The sequence below is a fragment of the Hypanus sabinus genome, chromosome 28 (assembly GCF_030144855.1).
Source record: "Hypanus sabinus isolate sHypSab1 chromosome 28, sHypSab1.hap1, whole genome shotgun sequence".
Classification (NCBI taxonomy): domain Eukaryota; kingdom Metazoa; phylum Chordata; class Chondrichthyes; order Myliobatiformes; family Dasyatidae; genus Hypanus; species Hypanus sabinus.
This window is the reverse complement of record NC_082733.1, coordinates 32,888,287-32,912,029: the sequence shown is the minus strand read 5'-3', so window position 1 is coordinate 32,912,029 and position 23,743 is coordinate 32,888,287. Positions and strand designations below refer to the sequence as shown.

At 44.6% G+C, this 23,743-nt stretch overlaps 1 protein-coding gene across 2 annotated transcripts in view; it reads left to right on the top strand.

The window, feature by feature from the left end:
* The window catches only part of rhcgb (Rh family, C glycoprotein b), an 86,696-nt gene extending 64,384 nt beyond the window's left edge, over window positions 1-22,312 (top strand). For both annotated transcript variants that reach the window (XM_059952896.1, XM_059952895.1), the window contains exons 5-11: window positions 5,348-5,514; window positions 8,665-8,802; window positions 9,527-9,663; window positions 13,205-13,329; window positions 15,132-15,205; window positions 17,105-17,197; window positions 19,795-22,312. In XM_059952896.1, the coding sequence (XP_059808879.1) occupies window positions 5,348-5,514; window positions 8,665-8,802; window positions 9,527-9,663; window positions 13,205-13,329; window positions 15,132-15,205; window positions 17,105-17,188 (725 nt within the window). In that variant the 3' untranslated portion in view covers window positions 17,189-17,197; window positions 19,795-22,312. The remainder of the gene's footprint in view (window positions 1-5,347; window positions 5,515-8,664; window positions 8,803-9,526; window positions 9,664-13,204; window positions 13,330-15,131; window positions 15,206-17,104; window positions 17,198-19,794) is intronic.
* The last annotated feature ends 1,431 nt before the right edge of the window (window positions 22,313-23,743 follow it).

Here is a 23,743-nt window from a genome sequence, read left to right as displayed (position 1 = left end):
CTTACCTAACCAGCACTGAAACGGGATGTCCACCTGGTAAGCCTATCCCCTTCCTTCATTTCTCTTCTTCCCATCCCAAATCTCCACCAACACCCATTCCCAAATCCCAGTCTCCAATCTTGCCCCCACATCCTGTCTGGCACCCACTCGTTACCAGTTAAATACTTGTCACTCCAGCCTCTGGCAAACACCATTCATAATTTGCCATTTACATGTCCCCTCCTCTATTACCAAAACCAAGAATCCATTAACTCTGTGGCCACTGTCCACCCAGAACCTGAACAGGGGTGTGGACACCACATCCTTGAGAGTGATATTCATAAAGTTTGAAGTTTGCAGAGGGAGTTGGCATCATCCCTCCTCCCTTCATTTAGGTGCAATAAAATCTCTAGCTGCACCATGCACATTTGACAGGTTTGCAGAACAACATTAACCTTAAGCAGTTCAGCACATCGCTGGTTAAGAGATAAACACGAGATGTTCTGCAGATTCCAGAAATCCCAAGCCACACACACAAAATGCTGGAGGAACTCAACAGGTCAGGCAGCATCCATGGAAAAGAATAAACGGTGTTTCGGGCCGAGAACCTTCTTCAGGACCGGAAGGGAAGGGGGAAGGCACCAGGTGAAAAGGTAGGGGAGGGGAAGGAGGATAGCTAGAGGGTGATAGGTGAAGCCAGGTGGGTAGGAAATGTAGAGGGCTGGAGGGGAAATTTCATTCTTCCAACGATCTATACTTAAGTATGAATCCGATTTCCAAGTAACTGCAATAGCCTTTTTGGCTACTGCCAATGCAATTTTTATGAATTCTTTCTGATATTTATTCCACTTGAAAAAATTACTTATAATTTAAGAGATAAATATGAAATATTTCTGAAAATTTGGCTCCCTTATTTACAAAAGATAGGATTAAATATATAGGTGCTTTGAAGATAAAATTATTGGTTATTTGGGGAAATAAATAAATATATATACTAAAGCTATTACGAACTCCGTGGAGCATGTGGGGATCTTCCGATATCCAGGCACTCTTTCTTTCTTTCTTTCTTTTTTCTTCTCTCTTTTTTTCACTTTTTTTCTTTTTCTACAGGGATATGTTAGGGGGGAGGGGTTAAGGGGGGAAAGGGTTGGTAATTTTTTTTTCCTTTTGTAACTATTTGAAAATTCAATAAAAAAATTATTTAAAAAAAGTAAGGCCATGGGTTGTGGGAACACTTCAATGATGGGCCAAGGGAAGTTATCTTTGTTTCAAGAGCCTGATGGTTGAGGGGTAATAACTGTCCCTGAACCTGGTGGTGTGAGTCCTGAGGTTCCTGTACCTCCTTCCTGATGGCAGAAGTGAGAAGAGAGCTTGTCCTGGGTAGTGAGGGGCTTCGAGGATGGATGCTGCTTTACAGTGAGAGCGTTTCATGTAGATGTGCTCAATGCTTGGGAGAGCCTAACTTGTGATGGACTGGGCCATATCCACTGCTTGTTGTGGCTCAAGGGCATTCATGTTTCCATTCTGGACTATGATACAACCAGGCAATATACTCCAATACACATCTATAGAAGTTTGTCAAAGTTTTAGATGCCATGCTGAACGAAAAGTCACCACTAGCATCCCCTCCATTACAGCAAGGAGGCTTATACAGAGCTCAGCCTACCTGATGCATCAAGAGAATGACGTAGAATGTTTCTGACATACAAAATCACAGCAATACATTCTGTTAGTGAGCTCAGCAATGCAATCGTTCTTCCTCAAGCACAATGACATCAGGATACATATGGCGCATCTTTTCTAATTGAGGGAGTCTAATATCTAGCTGCTGCTTCCTGTTAGTTCAGCAGTCGCTCTGCACAAGGTGTTGACAGTACATTTTATTGCAAAGGAAGAAGATCACACTGTCTTTACTTGTGCAACTGCATCATTGCTAAACTTGTCAACTAAATCAACATGCCCAGTCACTACCAGACACCTCTGACCAGCCTTACTATACATAATAAATGCAGCTCTTTGGAAAACCAAGCACCCAGGGAAATCCCATGCACTCACAGGAAGTAAGTGCAAACTCCACACAGACAGTACCAAAGTCTGGATTGTACCCCTACCTATGCCAATGCAAGGCAGTGGCTCTTGGGTCTCGGGCCAAAACACTGACTGATAGTTCCCCTTCTGAACTGCTGAGTTCCTCCAGCACTTTTAGAAACATAGAAAACCTACAGCACAATACAGGCCCTTCGGCCCACAATGCTGTGCCGAACATGTACTTACTTCAGAAATTCCCTAGGGTTACCCATAGCCCTCTATTTTCTCAGCTCCATGTATCTATCCAAGAGTCTTTTAAAAGACCTGCCCTTGACAAAGCCATGCTGACTATTCCTAATCGTATTATGCCCTTCAAATGTTTATAAAACCTGCCTCTCAGGATCTTCTCCATCAGCTTACCTACCAATGAAGTAAGACTCACCGGTCTATAATTTCCTGGGCTAACTCTGCTCCCTTTCTTGAAGAAGGGTACAACATCTGCAGCCCTCAATCCTCCGGAACCTCTCCTCTCCCCATTGATAATGCAAAAATCATTGCCAGAGGCTCAGCAATCTCCTCCCTCTCCTCCTACAGTAGCCTGGGGTGAATCTCATCCAGTACCAGTGACGTAACCAACTTGATGCTTTCCAAAATCTCCAGCACATTCTCTTTCTTAATATCTATGTGCTCAAGCTTTTCAGTCTGCTGTAAGTCATTCCTACAATCCCCAAGGTCCTTTTCCGTAGTGAACACTGAAGCAAAGTATTCATTAGGTACCTCCGCTACCTCTTCCGGTTCCATACACTGTTTTCCATTGTCACACTTGATTGGTCCTATTCTCTCATGTCTTATCCTCTTGCTCTTCACATTCTTGGGGTTTTCCATAATCCTGTCCACCAAGGCCTTCTTGTGCCCTCTTCTGGCTCTCCTAATTTCATTCTTAAACTCCTTCCTGCTCACCTTAGAGTTTTCTAGATCTCTATCATTACCTAGGTTTTTGTTAACCTTTCGTAAGCTTTTCTTTTCTTCTTGACTAGATTTTCTATAGCTTTTGTAAACCGTGGTTCTTGTACCCTACCATCCTTTCCTTGTCTCATTAGAGCATACCTATGCAGAACGCCATGCAAATATCCCCTGAACATTTGCCACATTTCTGCCTTATATTTCCCTGAGAACATCTGCCTCTCAATTCATGCTTCCATTTTCCTGCCTGAGAGCTTCATATTTCCCCTTACTCCAATTAAACGTTTTCCTAACTCGTCTGCTCCAATCCCTCTCCAATGCTATAGTAAAGGAGATAGGATTGTGATCACTATCTCCAAAATACTCTTCCACTGAGAGACCTGACACCTGACCAGGTTCATTACCCAATACCAGATCAAGTACAGCCTCTCCTCTTGTAGGCTTATCTACATATTGTGTCAGGAAACCTTCCTGAACACCCGTAGCAAACTCCACCCCATCTAAACCCCTTGCTCTAGGGAGATGCCAATCAATATTGGGGAAATTAAAATCTCCCATCACACCAACCCAGTTATTATTACACCATTCCAGAATCTGTCTCCTTTTCCGATTCTTGATGTCCCTGTTACTATTGGATGGTCTATAAAAAGCACCCAGTAGAGTTATTGACCCTGTCCTGTTTCTAACTTACACCCACAGAGACTCCGTAGACAACCTTTCCATGACCTCCTCATTTTTTGCAGCCGTGACACTATCTCTGATTAGCAGTGCCATGCCCTCACCTCTTTTGCCTCCCTTCCTGTCCTTTCTGAAACATCTAAAGCCTGGCACTCGAAGTTATCATTCCTGCCCCTGCGCCAACAAAATCTCTGTAATGGCCACAACATCATAGCTTTGAGTACTGATCCACGCTCTAAACTTATCCGCTTTGTTCATGATACTTCTTATGTTAAAATAGACACATCTCAAACCATCAGTCTGAGTGCGTCCCTTCTCTATCACCTACCTATCTTCCCTCTCACACTGCCCACAAACTTTCTCTACTTGTGAGCAATCAGCCCCTTCCTCCGTCTCTTCAGTTTGGTTCCCATCCCCCAACGATTCTAGTTTAAACTCTCCCCAATAGCTTGAGCAAACCTCCCTGCCAGGATATTGGTCCCCCTGGGATTCAAGTGCATCCCATCCTTATTTTACAGGTCACACCTGCCCCAACAGAGGTCCTAATGATCCAGAAATCTGAATCCCTGCCCCCTGCTCCAATCCCTCAGCCACGCATTTATCCTCCACCTCACAGTATGTCTATTCTCACTGCCACGTGACACAGGAAGTAATCCTGAGATTACTACTCTTGTGGTCCTGCTTCTCGAGTTTCTTTCCTAACTCCCTGTAGTCTGTTTCAGGAGCACTTTTGGTGTGTAACTGTACTGACTGTTGCGTGCATCAGCCCGAGGGCTTTCAGCAGATTCGGCAAAAGTGCAGTAGTGGAAAAGAAATTAAATTGGGTTTTGGAAAGAGTTTGAAGCAGAGGTGGGTGGAGGAAGCAGCAGATTTTACCACTGAGCATGCTGTGGCCAGGTTTGGTAAAAGAACATACACTTAGTGGCCTCTTTATTAGGTATACCTGTACACCTGCTCGTTAATGCAAATGTCTAATCAGCCAATCATGTGGCAGCGACACAATGCATTAAAGTATGCAGACATTATCCAAGAGGTTCAGTTGTTATTCAGACCAAACAATAGAATGGGAAAGAAACGTGATCTAAGTGACTTTGAGTGTGGATTGATTGTTGGTGCCAGATGGGGTGACTTGAGTATCTCAGAAACTGCTGATCTCCTGGGATTTTCCCTAAAGTTTCTAAAGTCTCTGAAGTTTACAGAGAATGGTGCAATAAATAAAAAGCATCCAGTGAGCAGCAGTTCTGTGGTAAAAATGCCACCATATTGGCTTCCACTCCTGTAGCCACAGGTACCTCTACAACCTAATAAAGTGGTTGCTGAGTGTAGTAGAGTACAGCACAGAAACAGGCCCTTCGCCCCATCATGTCTGTGTTGAACATAATTCCAAATTAAATACCCTCTCTTCTGCCTGCATTTGATTCCTCCATTTTCTCTGTTCGGCTGTCCAGTTAAAAGACCTTTAAACACCCCTGTCATATCTGCTTCCACCACTGCCTCTGGCAGACCCTGCCAGACAAAGGTCTGCCAGTGTAAAAGAGTACACCCCTCATGTCCCCTTTAAACCTCCCGCTCCAGCACTTTGCAAGTCTACCTTGGGAAAATGTTTCTATCTGCTCTGTCTGTGCTTCTCCTCTAGCTTTAAGCTTCCATCAGGTGTGAAAGACTCAGTTACAGGGGGTTGTTTTCTCTCTTTCCTCAGGCACCCTGTACCTCTGGATGTTTTGGCCCAGCTTCAACTCTGCGATTTCTAACCACGGCGACGGCCAGCACCGCGCAGCCATCAACACGTACGCCTCACTGGCTGCCTGCGTGCTCACCACCATCGCCATCTCCAGCATCTTGGAGAAGAAAGGAAAGATCGATATGGTAGGTGGTCTGGGGTTTAATACACTGGACCAGGGTTTCCCCAGGGGCAGGTCACTAACAGCTGTAACATAACGGGACGAGGACTGAAACCAATGCTGATTTAGATCTAGGCCTTTAGCCCATAGGAAGCTGGACTTCATTCCAAAGCGAAGAGGGATGAAGGGATTAGCTTTATTTGTCACAACATACAGTGAAGTGCGCCGTTTTCCGTCTACGGCCAATGCAATGCGAGGATTGTGCTGGGGGCAGCCGGCAAGTGCCACCGTGCTTCCCTAGGGTTTACCAACCCTATCACATATGTCTTTGGAAAAGGGGTGGATACCGGACACGCGGAGGAAACCCAGATTGTCCCAGGGAGAATTAACTTAACTCCCTATAGGCAGTAACAGAAATCAAATGCTGATCTTATAGATGCTGCTGTAAACTGCGCTGACCATTACATTACCATGTAAAGTGGTGATGCTAACCACAATGTTACCATGTCCAAACAGAGTTGCTGATGGAAATGGGTCTGACAACTCAGCACACAAGTTGATGCGGCCTTCCATGCCTTCAGGGAACTGACGGATGATGTTAGTGCCCGTCAAGGATCGGCCTGTACAGCCACTGCCGGAAGCACACACCCCACCAACTGACTGAAAGGAACCATCATCACCCTATGGGATGGATAGCCAGAGAGAGAACAAGAGAGAGACCATGTCCATGGTTGTTTTAACCACTATGCTACCATGTTCCCCAACTAGAATCATTTTGCCTACTTTAGGGGAACTAATGTGAAATTAGTGTTTTAACCAGAGCACATTCAGGGTGATCTGAGTGTGTAGGAGGATGGATACATTCGGGACGGTGTAGTGATCATTTTGAATTGAAGGCCTGAACTAATTCCTGCTTGTTCCGAGTCTCAAGATTAGCCCTCTGGAACACAGGGCTCATTTTCGGACTCGGGGTTAGGTTAATGGAACTTCATTGCTCCATTAACATGAGCCTGTGGAAGGCTGGAACAAGGTAGTAAAAGAAAACTATCAATGCAATCGTGTCAGATCGATCCTCTTATTCACATCACTTCAACCAAAAACCTAACCATCTCTGAATTAAAATCACCAGCTCCTTAGGGCAGCAGTTTTCATGTGTGAAAGAGAATTTCACATGTCTGCTGGTCTCTGATTGTAGAAACGTTTCCAGTTTCCTCTATGCAAAGGCCTGGTTCTAACCTTTGGACTGCAGCCCTTGTTCCTATCTCCCCAGCGGGAGTAGCCTGTCAAACTAATCACTTCCTCATGCTTTACGCTGGGACGAAATGTCCTCAGAGAAAATACAACCCCTTGGTGTGCTTGATATCTGTATTATTTTTTTTGATTATAGAACATAGAATAGTACAGCACATTACAGGCCTTTCGGCCCACAATGTTGTGCCGACCCTTAAACCCTGCCTCTCATACATCCCCCCCACCTTAAAATCCTCCATATACTTGTCTAGTAGTCTCTTAAACTTCACTAGTGTATCTGCCTCCACCACTGACTCAGGCAGTGCATTCTACGCACCAACCACTCTCTGAGTCAAAAATCTTTCTATAATATCTCCCTTGAACTGTCCACCCTTTACCTTAAAGCCATGTCCTCTTTTATCGAGCAGTGGTGCCCTGGGGAAGAGGCGCTGGCTGTCCACTCTGTCTATTCCTCTTATTATCTTGTACACCTCTATCATGTCTCCTCTCATCCTCCTCTCCAAACAGTAAAGCCCTAGCCCCCTTATTCTCTGATCATCAAAGTCATAATTACCATTATTATTAATTTATTATTGTCACATGTACCAAGAAACGGAGAAAGCTTGTCTTGCATATTGTTCCTAAAGTGCATTGGGGTGGAGCAAGGTAAAACAATAACAGAATTCATAATAAAGTACAGTTACAGAGAAAGTGCAGTGCAGGGAAATGATAAAGTGCAAAATCATAACAAGATAGATTGTGTTCAAAGTAAAATTTATTATCAGAGGACGTACAATCTTGAGATTCTTTTTCTTGCAGGCATACTCAGCAAATCTATAGAATAGTAACTGTAAGCAGGATCAATGAACAAAAAGCTGCGCAAATGCAAATATAAATAAATAGCAATAAATAACAATTACATGGAAAAACAAGATAAAGAGTCTTTAAAGTGAGACCATCAGTTGCAGGAACATCTCAATAGATGCGTGCCGTTATCCCTTTTTGTTCAAGAGCTTGATGGTTGAATAGCAGTAATCGTTCTTGAACCTGGTGGTACGAGTCCTGAGGCTCCTGTACCTTCTGTCTGTTGGCAGCAGTGAGAAAAGAGCATGGCCTGGGTGGCGAGGATCTTTGATGAGGGATGCTGCTTTTCTGCGGCAATGTTTCATGTAGATGTGCTCAATGTTTGGGAGGGTTTTACTTGTGATGTACTGGGCCGAACCCACTGCCCTTTGTAGGATATTTGTGAGGTCAATAGTCCTTCGTAATGTGCCAGGGAACAATTTGCAAGGAATCTTATTACAGTGGTAGAAGCTGTTCATGAGCCTGCTGGTACATGCTGTCAGGATTTTATATCAGGGGGAGAATGTACAGGTCTGGTGGGTCTTTGATTAACCATTGTGTGTGGAGATACAGTCCAAATAAAGGTCAGTATATGAATGGTGACCTTCTTCACCAATCATCACACTGCTAGAGAAGAGGGTGGTTTGATTTTGGATTTGCGGTTAGAACAATGGAAAAGAATGGAAGGAGTTTGAATTCTCATTTAACTTGGACCCTTCTGGGGTTCTCCAAGCTGGTAAAAGCTGAAATAAAGAAAAAAGGTCACACATTTTCTCAGGGTAAAACAAATTTTGAATGGTTCCACCATCTTTACTTAGGAAAACAGATCTGGCCCAGGAAACTTGCTTCTAATCACAATCTTTTATCCAAGAATGCACAGTTGGGGATGTCAGGGTTGATCTCTACACCGATGCCTCGCCAAGTAGTCAGGTTGAACTGCAGTTGTGCCGAGAAGGTTAGATCTTGCTTCTCCAGACAGGGAGATGGCCAGCATTCACTATCCAGACTGACCCAGGAGCCATCTTGAGTTGGACAGTAGGGAGAGGGGGGAATGGGGAAGTTACTGCCTCCAGATGGGTGATGTTCTTGCCTCCGTTGCCAGGTTCACGTTCAGAACGCCACGCTGGCTGGGGGCGTGGCGCTGGGCACAGCCGCTGAGATGATGCTCAGCGTCTACGGAGCGCTGATAGTCGGTTCCCTGACCGGAGTCATATCAACACTGGGATTCATCTACCTCTCGGTGAGCTCGAAACAAACAGCCGTGCACGCTCTTCGGTTCTATGCATACTATGCATAGATGCTGGTGTGTGTGTGTGTGTGTGTGTGTGTGTGTGTGTGTGTGTGTGTGCGTGTGTGTGTGCGTGTGTGTGTGCGTGTGTGCGTGCGTGTGTGTGTGCGTGTGTGTGTGTGTGTGTGTGTGTGTGTGTGTGTGCGTGTGTGTGTGTGTGTGTGTGTGTGTGTGTGTGTGTGTGCGTGTGTGTGTGTGTGTGTGTGTGTGTGTGTTTTCTGGGTTTCTCTTCCACGTGATGCCTTCTGATCAACATGTATACCTTGGGCCAATGTACTTTACGGACAAAGCTTTGAACAAGTGGCACGAGGACTAATTGGGAGACTCATTCAAAGAGGTGGTACACTCAATGGGGATGAGCTCGATGCCCTCAGTTCTCCTAGAGGGGCAGCTGACACTCCAGTCCTGACACTCGCAGAGCAGGTGAGAGGACATGTGAGGTCTCCATGCCGAAAGAAAAACTGAGTGGGGTTTGGCTGAGCTCTGAACCAGCCTGGAGTTGGGCTCAATGATCTGCGGCCGGCTGGACCACTGATTGACTTGGGGCTTTTGTGTATCTGCACAGACTTCGGGTATAGCTAGACCTCAAGCACACCCCAGGGACTGAACTGCATGATCATTGGCATTTGCTAAATAAACGCTATTATTGATGTTACGGTCTGATTTCTGTTTCAAGCCATTCATGGAGAGGTACCTCCTTATCCAAGACACCTGTGGCGTCCATAACCTGCATGCGATCCCCGGGTTGATCGGAGCCATTGTGGGGGCAATCACTGCGGCTGCTGCGACCGAGGAAGTCTACACCAAGGAAGGGTATAGTGAAGCAGGGCAACTGTCCTGTGTGTTACACTCGTTTTCCATTTCTTCCTCAAGGATAGCTTCAGTCCTGCTGCTGTACAACTTCTGAATGGTCCCCTAGTCTGTCAAAGTGGATTCTTGACCTCACACTCTACCTCATGATGGCTTACACTCTGGTTGTCTGCCTGCGCGGCACATTCCGTGTAGCTGTAAAACTATCCTGGGCACTGATGCAGACATGAGGAAATCTGCAGAAGCTGGAAATTCAAGCAACACACACAAATGCTGGTGGAATGCAGCAGGTCAGACGGCATCTATAGGGAGAAGTATGGTCGATGTTTTGGGCGGAGACCCTTCGTCAGTCCTGACGACCAGTCTCGACCCGAAAAGTTGACTGTACTTCTTCCTATAGATGCCGCCTGACCTGTTGAGTTCCACCAGCATTTGTGTGTGTTGTCTGTATACTGATATTATTTTTCCCTTGTACTGCCCCAGTGTGTGCATATGGTGAACTGATCTGTGTGGATGAGATGATAAACGAAGTCTTTCACTGTACCCAGTACACATGACAACATGACAATAGCAAAAAGAATTTACCAATTTCTTTCCCTCTCTCTCCCTCCCTCTTCTGTTCACCCTCACTCACCCTTTCTGTCCTTCTCCCTCTCCCCTTCCACCCACTCTCCCTCCTCTTCCCCTCCCCCTCTCTCCCCACTTTCTCCACCCTCTCGCTCCCCCTCCTTCCTCTCCTTCCCCCCTTTCTCTCCCCACCTCTTCCCCTTCCCTCTCTCTCCTCCCTCCCTCTCCTTCCTCTCTGTCCCCTCCTCTCTCCCCCCCTCTCTCTCGCCTCTCCCTGCCCCCTTCCCACTCCCAGTCCGCAATGGAGACCCAAATCAGAATCAGGGCTGTCATCACTCAGATATGTCATGATTTTTTTGCGACAGCAGTACAGTGCAATACGTAAAAACACTACAGTACTGTGCAGCCACAGTCATAGACTGAAGACTGAGTTCCCCTCACTGATCTAGTCCACAGACCCAGCCAGATTTATCACAACAGAGTGATCCATCTTTGTCCGTTACATCAAACAAAGCTTCTAGGTGACTCACCATACCCACTGTGAAAAGGAAGCATTCCTAACATAGTGTCCTCCCTAGCTTCTGCTGAGGCGATTGGTCAAGGTGGTGTAAGCAATTATTCTCCCTAACAAGGGAATAGTCAGTAATTTCTGCATCTGATCTGCTGCTGTGAACAATCTGCTATCTCCAATGCTGCTTCTACCTGTTAAATCTATGTTCTGTAGTTGTCGACTCCATCCGTCATTGCCCCTCACTTGCCCTGGATGTGCCCTCTTCTCATTGCTACCAGTATCACGACGTACAGGACCCTGAAGACCCAAACTCAATGTTCTGGGAACAGCTTCTTCCCCCACCCCTGCACCCCCCAACTCCACTGCCATCATATATTTCAGTTCTGCAAGCAAGCTCTGTAGATAGAAGACACATTGTCGGTGAGAAGTAGGATTTAGCTCACTACTCCTGGTTTGCTGCTGCTTGAGATGCAGTATTAGACAAGGAGTTGTTTAATTTGGCTTGTTTTAAACAGTCAAGCTGACTCTTAAGTTGCTTAGTTCGAGGAAGCTTGCAGAACCAAATGGATAGTACCATTTAGCCTATCAGAAAACGGATGTGTTTGAAGTTGGAAGGTTTATGTACGCAAGAAAGTCAGCTTGACAGTATTAGTTGTGAACTGTGAACATTATGCTGAGGTCTATGTCTCCAAAATGATTTGGGACCATTTGTGTTAAAAGGGCATAAGAGGAAATATCACATACGTGTCAAGTCATCCAAGTGGTAGAAAAAGATTATGAATGTAGAGAGTAGTTCAGGCTAATTAAGAGTGGTTGAAGAACATCGAGAAGAATGATAGAAAGACGAGGTGACTGGAATCCATTCCTCTGGTTTTGGTTTCTGCGGCAAACGATTCATTCGTTCATCTGCATTATTGGTAAGACCTTTTAGTATAGGAATTGTACATGTGTTTTGGAAATCCTCTGTGTTTTAAAAATGGCTTGTTTCTTGGAAATTTTTTTTAAGGTAGAGCTCCTCTAGGAGTTTTAGTAGTATTTTTAGAACATAGTTTAGATTTAAATGTGTATCACTGAAAATAATTGAACTGTGTTTTAAATTACTTTGTTAGCTGGAAGTGTCTTTAACTTGGTAGGCTTGGGACTCACCACTTGAAAGGTGGGTTTTGGCAGCACTAGACACTAGAAGAATGGAGAATAAACAGGGAAGTGAACCAGTCTTTGAAGATTGCATAGTTACAGTACAATCTGTGAGAGTACTTGTGGCTCTTTAGATGCAATAAGGTTTAACATCTTCATCTGAGTTTAGAACTTCGAGGTCAGCAAACCCAAAGTCATCACAATGTGTCTGGGTGCAAAATTAAAGGATTTTCACTGTAATATGCTAAATTGCTTCATTATTGCTACACGTGCCGAGCTAGAGTGAAGTACTTTGTGTTTCATACAGACCATTTCAGCACATCAGCACGTTGAGGTTGTGCAGGGGAAATGACAGAATGCAGAATATAGTGTGACAGTTACAGAAAATACTAAAGTTACCGTACCCGACTTCAGGTCTTTGTATCTTCTGTACAACCTGTACACGTGACAATAAAACACTCACTGGCCACACTGTTAGGTTCCTCCTGTACCCATAAAGTGGCCATTGAGTGTACGTTCATGGTCATCTGCTGTTGCAGACCATTCACTTCAAGGTTTGACATGCTCTGTATCTAGAGATGCTCTTCTGCACACCACTGTTGTAATATGTGTTTATTTGAGTTACTGTCACCTTCCTGTCAGCTTGAACCAGTCTGGCCTTTCTCCTCTGACCTCCCTCACTCAAAAGTTGTTTTTGCCCACAGATCTACCTCTCACTGGATGTTTTTTTCACTTATACGCCATTCACTGTAAGCCCCAGAGACTTGTGCGTGAAAATCCCAGGAGATCAGTTTCGGAGATACTCAAACCACCCCATCAGACACCAGCAATCACTCCATGGTCAAAGCCACTCAGATCACATTTCTTCTCCTCTCTGGTGTTTGGTCTGAACGACAACTGAACCTTTTGACCAGGTCTGCATGCTTTTGTGCATTGAGTTGCTGCCACTTGATTGGCTGATGAGATAGTTACATGAATGAGCAGGTGTACAGGTTTACCTAATCAAGTGTGGCTGCTGAGTGTAAACCAATTCTAATAGGTCAGTAGGTTCATTACCCACTGCAAATTGCCTATGGGGTACAGGTGAGAGGAAGAATCATGGGAGTGTCGATGAGAATGAAAAATAGGATTTGTGTAGGATTTGCATACATTGCAAATATTTACCAATTCATACATTGCATACACTTGATGTAGCATGGGCTCAGTGGGCTGAAGGGCCTGCTTTTGTGCTCTATGACTTCAGGGAGGTGACCTGAAGAACACACAGCCGGTGAACAGGTTGTACTCATTGCCCACAATACTCAGCGATGGTGTTCTTTTTCCTCTCAGGCTGATCGCTGCTTTCGCCTTCGAGGGTAGGTTCGAAGGGAGGATCCCAACTGTCCAAGGGGGGTTTCAGGCTGCGGCCTTCTGCGTCACTCTGGCCATCAGCCTGACGGGCGGAATCATTGTCGGTGAGTAGGAGGGTCTCTCCTGTTTCCTATACACAGCCTCCAGCCTGTCCTTATGCAGCCTTGGCCTCGAATGGCTGGTCAGGAATGCGACATCTGTTTAACGAGAAATTTTATGTTTGTTTATTGTTTAACACTGCCCCCCGCCCCTCTCATAGAGTCATGAGCACTACAGCACAGAGACAGGCCGTTTGGCCAGTCCAGTCCATGCCGAGCTGTTAATCTCCCCAGTTACATCAACCCACAAACCCCTGCATACCCCTCCCATCCGTTTACTTATCCAAGTTTCTCTTTAATATTGCAGTCAAACCTGCATCCGCCACTTCCACTGTCAAATTGATCCACACTCACACCACCCTCGGAGTGAAATGTTCCCCCTCAGGTTCCCTTTAAATATTTTATCCTTCACCTCTGATCACTTTGTTCTAACTTAATTTAGTATAATACAAGTGTAAATGGGTGCTCAGTGCTTGGCATGGATGTAGATGGGCAGAAGGGCCTGTTTCTGTGTGGTGTAACTCAACATCATACTAGAAAGCATACTGCTCATTACATCACCAGAAGCTGAAGACATCATAAGCACAATAGATTCTGGAAATCCAGAGCAACACACGCAAAAATACTGGAGGAACTCAGCAGGTCAGGCAGCATCTATGGAAATGAATAAACGGTCAATGTTTTGGGCCGAGACCCTCCCTCAGGACACATTGTGAAGCCAGCAACCCAAGTTCACTTCACAGCTCTTGATCTGTGGCTCTGTAGATTACAGGAGTGTAGGTGGTCAACCGAGCCCTCTCTGAACCTGGGGTCCATCATCCCTTGCTTAATGGTTTTAGTCCATGGCATTGTGTCAAAAAGTTTGGGAACCCCTACTCTAAAACAAGGAGACTTCCTGCCTCCTTATTCTTTCAGGTAATGAGTTCAACACCCCCACCAAACACTGTTCAGACATTTTCACTCTACCCGGCCCCCCCAATACCTTGATCAATTTTTCATTCTTGACAATAATAGTGAAATTTTCCGTGGCCTAAACAAGAACAGGGAAAAGGCTTTTCTTCTTAAGGATGTTACACCTTTAAGAAAATACCCCTGATTTACTGAGGCGGTGCTCAGATTAAATACACTGTGCTGTTGTTGCCACCTGGTGGTATGGCTTTGTTATTACACCTCAAAAATCCTGAGTGCAAATTTGTTCAGTGTTGCTATATTTTGAATGGCCTGTTGAAAAATTGTAATTTAAAATACCTTCTGATTGAGAAGCTGCTTCAAAATGTGGAAAAGCAAGTACTTGAAAGCCTTTCCAGAGTACTGGAATATATACATATCGAGTTTACTTTACATGCATTTAATATTTAAGAACTTAGCACACAATCCATGCACTGGTTCCAGTAGTTTCTTCTGCTGGGATTTTCCTGCTAACTTCACCCAGACTAATCTTGTGAAAATCAAAAAGCTGTTGATATTCAGCAAGTCGCAGCTTGGTCCTTATACTTCCTATGTGAATAATTTGCCCCTACATGGTCATAGCATCCTGAATTACAATTGAAAATGCATCGACTTTCATCTCATGTTCCTGATATTTGCTGCTTATTTATTTATCATTATTAATTTTTTTCTTTTTGTATTTGTACTATTTGTTGTCCTTTGCACATTGGCTTTGTGCAGTCTTTGACTCTATTGTGTTTCTTAGATTGGCTGCGTATGCCCACAAGAAACAGAATCTCATGGCTTGTATGTGGTGACATACACGTACCTTCATAATAAATTGAACTTTGAACTTTAATCAGTCCTGTTTCTTTTCAAAGGTTTTATTCTGAAATTGCCCCTCTGGGGAGACCCGTCAGATGAAAACTGCTTTGACGATGAAGTTTACTGGGAGGTAAGTGTATGAGTGGCTCATGAGGGAGCAGATTACAGGAGTAGTGTGCTTTTCGTGCTGTCGATAGGTCACTTCAATATTTTTGTTCCAATAAGACAGGCTAAAAACGAACCCATTCAGAAGCCACTGGAATTTTTACTTTTGAATATACACTTAGAGGCCACTTTATTAGGCAGCAACTGTACCTAATAAAGTGGCCACTGGGTGCACTTTCTTGCTGTTCTGCTGTTGTATCCACGTCAAGGTTCAATGTGATATGGATTCAGAGATGCTCATCTGCACGCCACTTGTAATGCATAGTTGCTGTCACCTTGAACCAGCCTAGCCACTCACCTCTGACCTCCCTCATTAACAAGGCATTTTCACCCACAGAGATGCCACACTCTGGATGTTTTTTTTTGTTTTACACACCCTTTTCTGTAAACTCTAGAGACTGTTGTGCATGAAAATCCCAGGAGATCCTGAGAGACTCAAACTACCCTCCTGGCACCAACAATCATTCCATGATCAAAGTCACTTAGATCACATTTCTTCCTCATTCTGATGTTTAGTCTGAACAACAACAGAACCTCTTGACCATGTCTGCATGCTTTTACGCGTTGAGCTGCTGCCACGTGATTGGCTGATTAGATATTTGCTTTAATGAGCAGGTGTACTGGTGTACCTAATAAAATGGCCACTGAGTGTATTTAGGGATACCCTGGTATTTAATACTTAAATCCAAGACACCCAACACATCATTCACATAATCAATACACTAGCTCTGGCTTTGATAGTTGGAATTGATAATCAAAGGTTATGTAAATTCTAAGATTGTTCTGGTTGTAGACTCTCTGATTTTGAAGAGAATTTGTATCACTGGGAATAATTCCTGTTCAACAATGTGAGACACTCTTCAACTACAGAAGATCATTCAGGTCAATAAATGTTTCCTGTCCCATGCCCATAGACATTTCTCCCTTCTCCTTCTACAATTCTAGGAGTCTGATATTGGCGGTGTTGTGGATAGCGTAGAATCTTGTTGTAGTACAACGGGTTAATGATACATAGCAGAGCTGGGCTGAGAAGTGGCAGATGGAGTTCAATCCGGAGAAAGGTGAAGTGATATACTTTGGAATGTCAAACTTGAAGGCAGGGTACTAGGTTAGTGGCGGGATTCTTACCATTGTGGAGGAACAGAGGGATTTTGCCTCCATAGATCCCTCAAAATTGCCGCACCATGTTGATAGGGTGGTCAAGAATGCGTATGGTGTGTTGTCCTTCATTAGTCTCGAGACTGAGTCCAAGAAATGCAAAGTAACGTTGCAGCTCTATAAAACCCTGATTGGACCACACTTGGAGTATCGTGTTCAGTTCTGGCCTCCTCATTATAGGAAAGTGCAGAGGAGGTTTACCAGGATCCTGCCTGAGTTACAGACCGTGTCTTATAAGGAACAGTTGAGCAAGCTAGGGCTTTCAATTTGGAGAAGGAGGATGAAAGGCAGTTGATAGGTGTCTATAGTATGATCAGAGGTATCGATAGAGTGGGCAGCAGGGTGTTGTCCCAGGGTGTTAATGGCTAATACGAGAAGGCGTAATGTTATGGTGATTGGAGGAAAGTTTAAGGGGGATGTCAGAGGTCAGTTTTTTTTACACAGAGTGGTAGGTGTGTGGGAAGCATATGCCGGGGATGGCAGAGGCAGATAAATTAGGGACACTTATGAGACTCTTGATAGGCACATGGATGATAGAAAAATGGATGTCTATGTGGGAGGGAAGGGTTAGATTGACCTTGGAGTAGGTTGGCACAACATTGTAGGCTGAAGGGCCTGTATCCTATCCCGCACTGTCCTATTTACTATACATGAGGGTTAAGTGGTTGAAAACAATTATATCTGAGTATTCCCCTTGAATCCACAGGTGCCAGAAGATGAAGCTCTCCTCAGCGTTCAATCCACGAACACCCCAGCCTTAAAAGCAAATTCTAATGGAGACAGCCAATAATGGAAGCAGGTGATTTGTACCTTTTGTGTAAAGTGTATCTGCACAGGTCTTTCTTCTCGTGTGGTAATGTCGTGGTTACAATATGGATTGGTCCATAACCCAGAAAATAAAAATCCTCAATATGTAGCTTCACAATTGGAAGTAATTATTGGAAATCTGTTAAGAAAAAGTTTCAAAATATTCAATGAAAGGGTAATGAATAAAGTTTTCAGGCTTCCAGCCAGCTACAGGTATCGGATTATAACCAATGTTTCTGCAGTCTCCTTCAGGGATGATGTCTGGGCATGTCTACCCCTGTCTTCCATCCCTCCTGACTGGTTAGTTCTCATCCAATCAGGTTGCCACTCTCCCACCTTGTTTACAATTGAATTCCAGTTCTTACTTGGAGCGAGATGTTCGTCTTTGTTAAAATTCCTTTCCTCCAGTTTTATCTCAATGGCTTCCTTCACCAGGCAGTCCCAAAAGCCATTGGTGTGACATGGTAGTTTTGTGCCATCAAAGTCAATCCTATGGCCATTGTAAGTGCAGTGTTCTGCTACCATCAATTTCTCTGGGTAACACCAAAAGGATACACCTCACATGCTCCTTGACGTGCATTTCCACTGTGCATCCCATCTGGCCAATATACACTGCTCCGCATTCACAGAGAATCCTGTAAGTGGCAACTGACCTGAGTCCCTGGTCATCTTTGAGCCACATAAACTGTGACTTGAGCTTCCTTATGGGTGTGTGGATGGTATTCAGGATACCATCTTCAGGATCCCGGCGATCCTACCAGAATCCGTGGAAATATAGGGAAGAGAAGTGGTAGCAACAGGCTCTCCTTCGTTGTTAGGGTTCCCGGTTTTTTAAGGGACCAATTGATTTCCTTCACCCTGTAACTATTCTGTAGGAACGTCATGCATAATCGTCTAATTTCCTCGGGTCAATTCCTTGGGTCCAAAATAAATTTTAATGAAAGGGTATTTCCAATCCATACCTTCGTTTGTCTAATGTTGAAACTGGTTGTGTCTTATGCCTTCAAAGCTACAAGGAATAGTTGATAAACTCCCAAATTGCTAATAGTATAACCCAAGGTATGATAATTTCCATCCAGACTGTCACAGAGAGAAGAATGGGAGAGAAAGCTAACATTCTAAAATAAGTTTATTATCAAAGTACATGTATATTGCCATGTACTACATGTGGGTATTTTTGCGTATTACACAAATATTATTATTTGTATTACGTATTATTACGTAATATACACGTATTATTCACAGTAGATATAAAGAAATACTGTAGGTATAAAGAAAATCAGTGTAAAACTACACATAAAGATGGACAAACAAGCAATGTGGAAAAAAGACAAACTGTGCAAAGTAAAATTGAACAAATAAGATAGATAGATTGATTAATAGATAAACAAATAGATAAATAGAAAGATAGATAAATAAACAGGGACTCGGCCCTCACATTTTGCTGACAGAAGTAGGGTCTCCATCCGCTCCTCCTTTACTGGGAATACTTCCACTCGTGGAAGGCAGACACAAGAGACTGCAGTGTGGACCCACCAGCCCCTTTTGTGTGATGCCCTCGTGGAAGGAAATTGTCTTAATGTGCAGCATCAGTTGGTGACTCCACACACCACACGAGGCTTCACACCACGACTCCTCAGCTGAGAATCACTTTGTTAATTAGGTGCCTTGGAGAGGAAGTGTACTTCCAGCTTTTGCTTTTAATTTATCTTCAAAGCTCACGTGGAATGAAATCCCGAATCGGGGCAATCAGCCTTCCCAGAGTGAACGTAGACCCTGGGCTATAGGAGGAGAAACAGGCCACTGGTCTCAGCAAGCCTGCTCCACCGTTCAATCATGGTTGAATGTTTTCAACCCTCTTCTCTTCCTTCTCTTACCCCCCCCCCCAACAATCTATCAATCTCTGCCCTACATACACCTCATGTCCTTCACAGTCCTCTGTGGTACCAACTTCCACAGATTCACCACCCTCTGGCTAAAGAAATCCCTCCTCATTCTACCTAAAGAGACACCTGTTTATTCTGAGGCTGTGCCCACAGATCCCAGTCTATAATATAACTAATGTGAACATTGTTCATTGATAGTGGATAGGATTTTAGACTCATTTTGTTTGCTTTTAATTCTGTACAGAGAGAGCTCAGGGAAACCGGCATCAAATTCCCTGTGTGTGTCCTCATACTTGGCGATAATAAAGGATTCTGATTCCTTCAACAACACACACAAAATGCTAGAGGAACTCAGCAGGTCAGGCAAGGAAAGGAATAAAGAGTATATTTCTTCAAGAGAGCTTTGATTGCCCAGTCTGACTGATTATCTGATAATGATGATTGTTATTATTATTAAAACTGCATCCTCAAGGAATGTCAGGGTCTAAAAAGTTTCTCACTTCCTGCAACGTTTTCTGGAGTTGGCTTAAGCTGCTGTAATTTCACTATCTTGCCACAGGAGGGCACAGTCGAGCATGTAATGCCAAGGGACAACGGCAGGAAAGCCAGACAGTTGAAAAAAGTTAACAGTCAGATAAAACTAGAGTGTCTCTAATTGAAGATGATGATACTAACAGAATCTTTCCATTTTTTATCTTTTCAGATGATCGTGCGTTGTGATTGACATTTTGTTCAACACTTCTGTGTTCTCTGCGGTACAAGTGAGAGCAGTGAACTTACCCTAAACTGCTTCAACTTACAAGTGAACTCTACGGAAAGGCTACTGGTGCCGAAATACCTCCAGACCTCTCTCTCCACCAGAGACTGGACGCTCTCCATCCCTTCAGCCTCGGCTACTGGCAACATTTTCAATTACTCAACGGCTTTTGCCTTTCTTTCAGTGGTTTGCTGACACTCCATTCATAGATGGGGCTCCCACTGCCACCCCAGATCCCCTGCCTCTTCCTCCCCCTCCAAACCCCGAGTGCTGTCTCCCTCAATTTGCCTTTGCCTCTGCTGAAGGTGCGGGGATGAGGTTGTCCTGACAAAAGAATGTATTTGCTGTAAATTTATATAGATCCTCTCATGGGCTCCAGAAGCCCCAGTGGGCCTAGCAACCAATTGTTTTTGCAGCTGGCCCAGTTGACAACAGGACTGAACCTGATCGAATTCTGCTTCTCAAGGCTGCGTCAGGGAAAGGGAAGGAGATCCCAGCTATTACATGGGTCTCTCGCTGGTAGTCACTCCCCCTCTCACCTTCTCACGCTCAAAGGCTCCTCTGCTGTGTCCACATGGGTGGGTTTGGGCAGTGGCCGATCCCTGCTGCAAAGTCAATTCTGGAGGCTGAAGAGGGCTGCTTTAAATCTCCCCCCCCCCCCCCCCCCCACACCTTACCTTGTATTTCTGCCCTCTAGCTTAGGATTCACCGGGGAAAGGACTATGACCGTTCACTTTATTCGTACCCCTCACGATATCACAAAATCCAAGAGGTCACCCCTCATTCTCCCGCACTCCAGGGAATAAAGATCCATCGGGGCCAGCCAGTCCCTGCACCTCAGCCCTCTAGTCTGGGAGCATCTGCGTGAATCTCTTCAGCACCCTCTCAAACTTCACAGTGTTTTTCCTCTAACAGGGTGGGCAAAACTGTACACATTACTCCAAGTGTGACATCACCAATAACATACACAACTGCAACATAGTGTCCCTACTCCAAAAGTCCACGCCCTGCATGGATTATCCAGGTCCACACTACCAACTTTCGTACTTTAGCTGCTAATTTAGGATACTATATTCTTGTGAGATCTTATGTGCTGCTAAAGTAACTTCTGAACAATGCACAATATGATTTTAGAAAATGAAATAGGCTGACGATGGTTTAATTAGATATCTCATCTTTCCTTCAAATGCCGAAGGAAGCCATTCTGTCCATCGCATCCATACTGGTCCTCCAAGCAACCCCATCAATCCCATTCCACCACTGATTTTTCACTGCTGATTGCTGGGGCAGATTTCGTTTCTGGAGAGTTGTGAGCACTGTCTGACTGCCTTGCCTTCGGCCCCAAACTTCCAACTGCAATATCCTCAGTAGAAAACCAAGCTCAAATCAGCCGTCCCAGCACATCCAGGAACTAGTTTGCCACCATGGAATGAGGCTCAGTAGAGTTTGTATTAGAATAATTATTTATATTTTCCATCCTTCACATATGAAAGGTAATAACCAAAGATATTTCCCTCTGACTCAGGGGTTGAGAACTTCTGTTCTAACCCCTGTGGAAAAAGTAACATTGTTGGTTGACTTTTAAAATTTGAAATCTATGTAAATTTTTAAAGTCTGCTTCTGACCTTAAACCCACCTTGTTGAAACTATTTTTGAATTGTATGTTTTAAAAGGATGTTCCTAGAGGTTGTTCAAATGAAATGCTTTAGTAAACGTTTTATTTCATTGTGTAATGCACACAAAGCTCTGGAGGAACTCAGCAGGTCAGGCAGCATCTGTGGAGGTGAATAGGCAGTCAACGATTTGGGCTGAAACCCCCTATCAGGACCAGAAAGGACTAGGATCCTGGCTTCGGCCCCTTTGCAGTCCTGAAGCAGGGTCTCAGCCCAAAACGTTGACTGCGTATTCCCCTCCATGGATGCTGACTGATCTGCTGAGTTCCTCCAGCACCTAGTGTGTGTTACTCAAGATTTCCAGCATCACCACAATTACTTGTGTTTTGTTTTTAAAATTTAAATTTATACCTTCACTTTAACTTTTAATTTCACTTCTGAGTTACATTTAATGTTGAAATAAAACTTTCCTTCCTCAGAGATTCTGAATGTCTCCAGGGGACAACATTGGTGAAGTGTGAAAGGATCCATTGTTAAAATATAGTTAAAAATTTCATGAAGGAATTTAGGGTGGAAAGCTCGGTATGTGGACAGATGGGAAGTTGGGTTGTTCCTGGAGTGGAGCAGGTTGCAAGGAGATCAGACAGAAGTACTTAACATTGTGAAGGAAATGGGGAGGCGATAGAGATGATGACTGTACAGTGGAGGAGACCAGACTGAATGGTATTAACAAACAGGACACACACACACACACACACACACACACACACACACACACACACACACACACACACACACACACACACACACACACACACACACACACACACACACACACACACACACACACACCCCACCCCGAAACAGGCAGCATTGGTGGATGGAAATGGATAGTCGACATAGTGGGTTGTGACGCTTCGTCTGGACTGTAAGACTTGGGGGTAGGGCCACTATAAGGAGGTGAGGGAGAGGGGCGGAGCAAGAGCTGGCAGGTGATTGGTGGATACAGGTGAGCGGGGTTGATAGGCAGGCGGAGGTGGGAAGTGTGAAAGCAGCAACAGAGGGAGGGGTGACAAAGGGTCGTTGATGATTGAATCTGATGGGGAAAGAAAGCGGAACATGGAGCCAAATAAAGGATGAGGGAAGGGCGGAGGGTGTTGGAGTTGTGTGGAGGAGGAGGAAGAGGCAGTGTGGGGGTGGCTTTCATGGATGTAGGAGGAACCGGGTAGATCAGGAGGGGAGCAGAAAGGGATGGAAGTCAGCAGATTACCAGAAACTGGAGGATTAAACGTTCATGCCATCAGGTTATAGACTATCTATGTGGTATATGAGGTACTGTTCTGTTGCTGTAGTTTGTGTTTAGCATCACACTAGCAGTGGAGGAGGCTGGAGACACACAGGGAAAAGAATTAAAATGGCTGGCAATCCGAGTTCCCAGAAGTCCATGGTGAAACAAGGACAGGTGCTCAGCAAGGTGGTCACCTCACCTATACTTGCGGTCTACAAGATGAGGAGCACCAGACACAACAACAGCCTCAGGAGAAGCTGCTGCACACATTGAGCTGTTAGGGACTGAGGTAGGAAAATACACAGGCTGATCCCACCCACCTTCCTCTCCTCACCTGTGTCACCTATCACCTGCCAGCTTGTACCCAAAATGTCAACCTCCCCCCCCCCCTTCAGTCATGAAGGGTCTTGGCCCGAAACGTCAACCTCTTCCCCCCTTTCAGTCCTGATGAAGGGTCTTGGCCTGAAACGTCAACCTCCCCCATAGATGCCATCTAACCTGCCTGGTTCTTCCTTCATTTTGCAAGAGTTACCTGAGGGTCACGTCTGGTGAATATTTGCTGCCCATTCAACTTTTTCTTTATTTTATCTTTTTTTTAGGTAAAGAGATCACAACAACACACAATACTCCTAATTTGACATCACCAGGTACTTGATACCTGTAGCAGGACGACTTTACTCTTACACATATGCAATCCCCACTTACCCATTGCCTTCCTGTCTGTCTGCTGGTCCAGCACGTTACTATTCATTAAGAGAATGCAGATGCTTGAATCTGGAGCAATAGAGCAAAGCACTGGAGGAACCCAGTGAGTCAAGTAGCATCCGAGGAGAGAGAGAGATTGCCAATGTTTTGAATCAAGAGCTTGCATCAGGACAGTTGAATCCTATATAACTTTGTTCACAAACATGCTGAAAATTAGTAGCAGAATCAGAGTTAGTATCATTGGCATATGTTGTGAAATTTGTTGTCTTCAGTAGCAGTATATTGCAAT